This window comes from Heloderma suspectum, chromosome 1, assembly GCF_057233095.1.
Source record: "Heloderma suspectum isolate Gila_16-S chromosome 1, 16-S_ref, whole genome shotgun sequence".
NCBI lineage: Eukaryota > Metazoa > Chordata > Lepidosauria > Squamata > Helodermatidae > Heloderma > Heloderma suspectum.
The window spans coordinates 106066879-106070440 of record NC_139458.1 but is presented as its reverse complement, the minus strand read 5'-3'; the positions used below and the strand labels follow the sequence as shown (position 1 = coordinate 106070440).

The 3562-nt window shown below is 40.4% G+C and overlaps 1 protein-coding gene across 1 annotated transcript; it reads right to left on the bottom strand.

Annotated features, from left to right (window-relative positions):
* Positions 1-389: 389 nt before the first annotated feature.
* FSHB (follicle stimulating hormone subunit beta) lies at positions 390-2344 on the bottom strand. Its single transcript, XM_084828149.1, has 2 exons — positions 2186-2344; positions 390-629 (listed from the first exon to the last, which is right to left on the bottom strand). Exons 1-2 carry the CDS (start codon positions 2342-2344, stop codon positions 390-392), a joined length of 399 nt encoding a protein of 132 aa, XP_084684275.1.
* Between the last annotated feature and the right edge of the window lie 1218 nt (positions 2345-3562).

Here is a 3562-nt window from a genome sequence, read left to right as displayed (position 1 = left end):
CTATAGTAAGCAGCATAACATGTCATGAAGAACAGGTGAAGAGATGTTGCTTGTCAGTAGGGAAACAGGGGGCATTATTAAATGGGTAATAAAGGGAAGATGGCAGTTGAGAGTGAGAGAGATATCCAGCACTGGAAGGAGAGGAGGGTGGATTGGGGGCACAATGTGGGGGAACTGAGCTTTAAAAGTCTTTAAGCTATTGAACATGAGAAAGCATTTTTGCTTCAGACACCACAATAAAGCAATCGAAGAGGAATGCAACCGGTAGTATTCTTTGCACACGGAATTGTATTAAAGTTGGCAGTATTAGCCCCACACTCTGCTGCTTTCCTTTACATTCATTACTGTTTTTACAAGATAGGCAATACAAGGAAGAACTCTATGAATTCTCACTCTCTGATCTGATTTTCCCCATAGGAACAATAACTTGGCTCCAGTCCTCTCCTGGTGCAGTCCGTGATGTCCATGTCACAGGTCTCACAATGACATCCTGTTGCCACTGGGTAGGAATGAAACGATTCTGCATGACCAGCACAGCCTGGGATCTTTACAGTCTCATATGCAATTGCCTTAAACGTGCAGACTTTCTGGACATATTTCATTGGTAGGAGGTATTTATCAACTGGATCCTAAGCATGACAGAAAAAGACAGAGTGGATATCACACACATTTGTCAATGTGTCAGCCTTTTAGCAGTGATTAAGCATAACTTTCTATTATTTTTAAGAACCCAATCAAAAATTATATTGATTATATTCTCCCATGACTTGTGAGCTTTGAACAACTTGTTAAACTAAATTCAATTCCTATTTTAGGACCTGTCATATCTGAAACACTTGTTACAGGACAACATCTAGTGGGTGATCCTGTACAGATGTTGCTCAATAGTAAAATAGGCAACTCTATAAACTGGAACAAATTTTAAAGTGTACAATGTCTTCCCAAGCAAGTGATCATTTGCTTATTACTTTGGACATAAACTTCCTCAAGACTGAGTCCATGGTGTTTTGGGGTTCTGTCCTGCATGGTACTTAGTGCATAGAATTCAACAGTCTGCTGAATGAAGTCCTTGACCACAGTCTGCTGTCTGATGCAGAAGATATCCTTAAATGTTCATGGTATAATGCTGTGAGTAATATATATCCATATGGAGAATCATAGAATAGTAGGGTTGGAAGGGGCCTACAAGGCCATCGAGTCCAACCCCCTGCTCAATGCAGGAATTCAGGACAGAGCATCACTGACAGATGGCTGTCCAGCCTCGTCTTGAATGCCTCCAGTGTGGGAGAGCCCACCACCTCCCTAGGTAATTAGTTCCATTGTCGTATTGCTCTAACAGTCAGGAAGTTTTTCCTGATGTTCAGCCGGAATCTGGCTTCCTATAACTTGAGCCCATGATTCCATGTCCTGCACTCTGGGATGATCGAGAAGAGATGCTGGCCTTCCTCTCTGTGACAACCTTTCAAGTACTTGAAGAGTGCTATCATATCTCCCCTCAGTCTTCTCTTCTCAAGGCTAAACATGCCCAGTTCTTTCAGTCTCTCTTCATGGGGCTTTGTTTCCAGTCCCCTAATCATCTTTGTTGCCCTCCTCTGAACCCTCTCCAGTTTGTCTGCTTTCTGTTATGTACATGATGATATCTTCAACAAGCAGTTGGACTTGCGCCTCTCTAGGAACCTCATACCACAACCACACCTCTGCATCAGCAGGGAAGGCCTACATGCAGGATGATTTGTGAGATATATGACTTGAAAGTATTCATATGTGTCTCTGGAATTTGGAGAGAGAGCTGTTATTTGGAAGTAGGTCCTACTGATATTAATGGAACATACTTCCAGGAAACTGAGCTTAAGTTTAGAGTGTGACGCTCCAATCCCAAGGCTAGAATCCTATGTGCATTTGAACACACAACTGGTCTTATGTCTGAATAAACATGCATAGAATTGCACTGTCAGAATATTTATTTTGAAGTACATTCCTCAAACCTGCTTCTGCATACATGTTCTTAAGATCACAGAATACCAGCAATATTCCTGTCAATGATCTCAATTGGCAAGCATAGGATTATTATTTTCAAAATATATTTTGCTGAACTGTTTGTCAGAATCTGGATCTATGGTTTATTTGTTATTGTTTCAGAAATACTTCGTTCCTCTCTATCATTCTTTGTCTGCTGGATCCTCACCTTTGTGAAGCAGTAGCCGGAGCACCAAGTTGTATTCACGCTGATGCAAAAGCTGCACTCTTCGTTCTCCACCACTATTGTGACATTGGACAGCTCACAGTGATTACAGCAAATTGTTTTCCAGCAAAGTAACAGTACATAGAAATTAATTGTCTTCATCCTGTAATGCAAATCTGAGAATTCAGAGGCAAGGGTGTGGCTTACGGTTCGACATATCTTTAGAAGCAGATAACATTAGTATTCTTTGTATGCGGATACGAAGTCCAACATTTAAAAAGAGAGAAAGGATGGATACACACATAAAGAGAGAGAGTGTAAAGTCAGCAAAATAGAGCTTTAGGGTTATTGTTAGAGAATAAGAGATTTTTTCGTGTGTGTGTGTGTGTGAGAGAGAGAGAGAGAGAATCTGGTTATACTTGAGAGAAAATTATGAAACAGTCAAACACATCTCCAATGAATAGATAATATCTATGTTACTCTTATAAGTAAGTTATTTTATCTTCTCAAAAAAGAAATCAGAATAAATGCAGTAAAAGAGGCAGTAAAAGATTATTACTACTCCTTTTTAAAAAAAATGGAGTTCTTCTACCTAAAGTTTTACAAACACCTTGTCATTTCCCAAACAGTCTGCATTAAGAATCTGATGAAAAGTTACCTGAATTGGACTTGCCTTGCCGGAATTAGTTGTGAAGAGAGGAAAGCCTGACATTGTCCTTTTATACCAAATCAGATGTAACTTACACCTGGAGGATTTGCAGGGTATTAAGACAACTGCCATTAGTTTAAATCCCGGTGAGAGAGAACAAATATTTAGCCAGACACTGAGATGAAACCTTGTAAAAAGAAGGCCATGAACAACAGTGTTGTCTTCCAAATAAGAGTTAAAAATGTCATCAGAAGGGACTGACTTGTGGCTTGTTTACATTTTGTAATAAGGATCTTATCAGCAATGATATAATGCAATTAGAGCCTACCACAGTCTTTCCCAACCCGGTGCACTCCAAGTATTTTGGACTACAACTCCCAGTATTCCTAACCATTGGCTATGCTGGCTGGGGCTGATGAGACTTGAAGTCCAAATCATATAGACAGCACCGGGTTGGTAGGGTCTGTGTTAAGGAAACCGTGGACAACGACTGAGGGAATGGAGCCATAATGAAGGACTGAGGTGTGTAGTGAATATAGATGACTTGCTGTCCCATCTGCAGGGAATTTCTTTCTACTTTCCACACTCTTGCCTAATGCCTAAGCTCCATGAGTTAATGTGATTGATTTGCCTACAAATGATTCCACATTCAATACCTGGAATTTCCAGTTAAATGGATCTCACGCAGTAGAGACAGGAAAGATCTCTGCATGAGACTTGGGGAGTAAAGG

Excerpts from the sequence above, each read along its gene's own strand:
- FSHB (XM_084828149.1), bottom strand. The coding sequence starts at position 2,344 with ATGAAGACAATTAATTTCTATGTACTGTTACTTTGCTGGAAAACAATT. Across the intron at positions 630-2,185 it reads CCGGCTACTGCTTCACAAAG|GATCCAGTTGATAAATACCT; the intron begins GTGAGGATCCAG and ends TGTCATGCTTAG.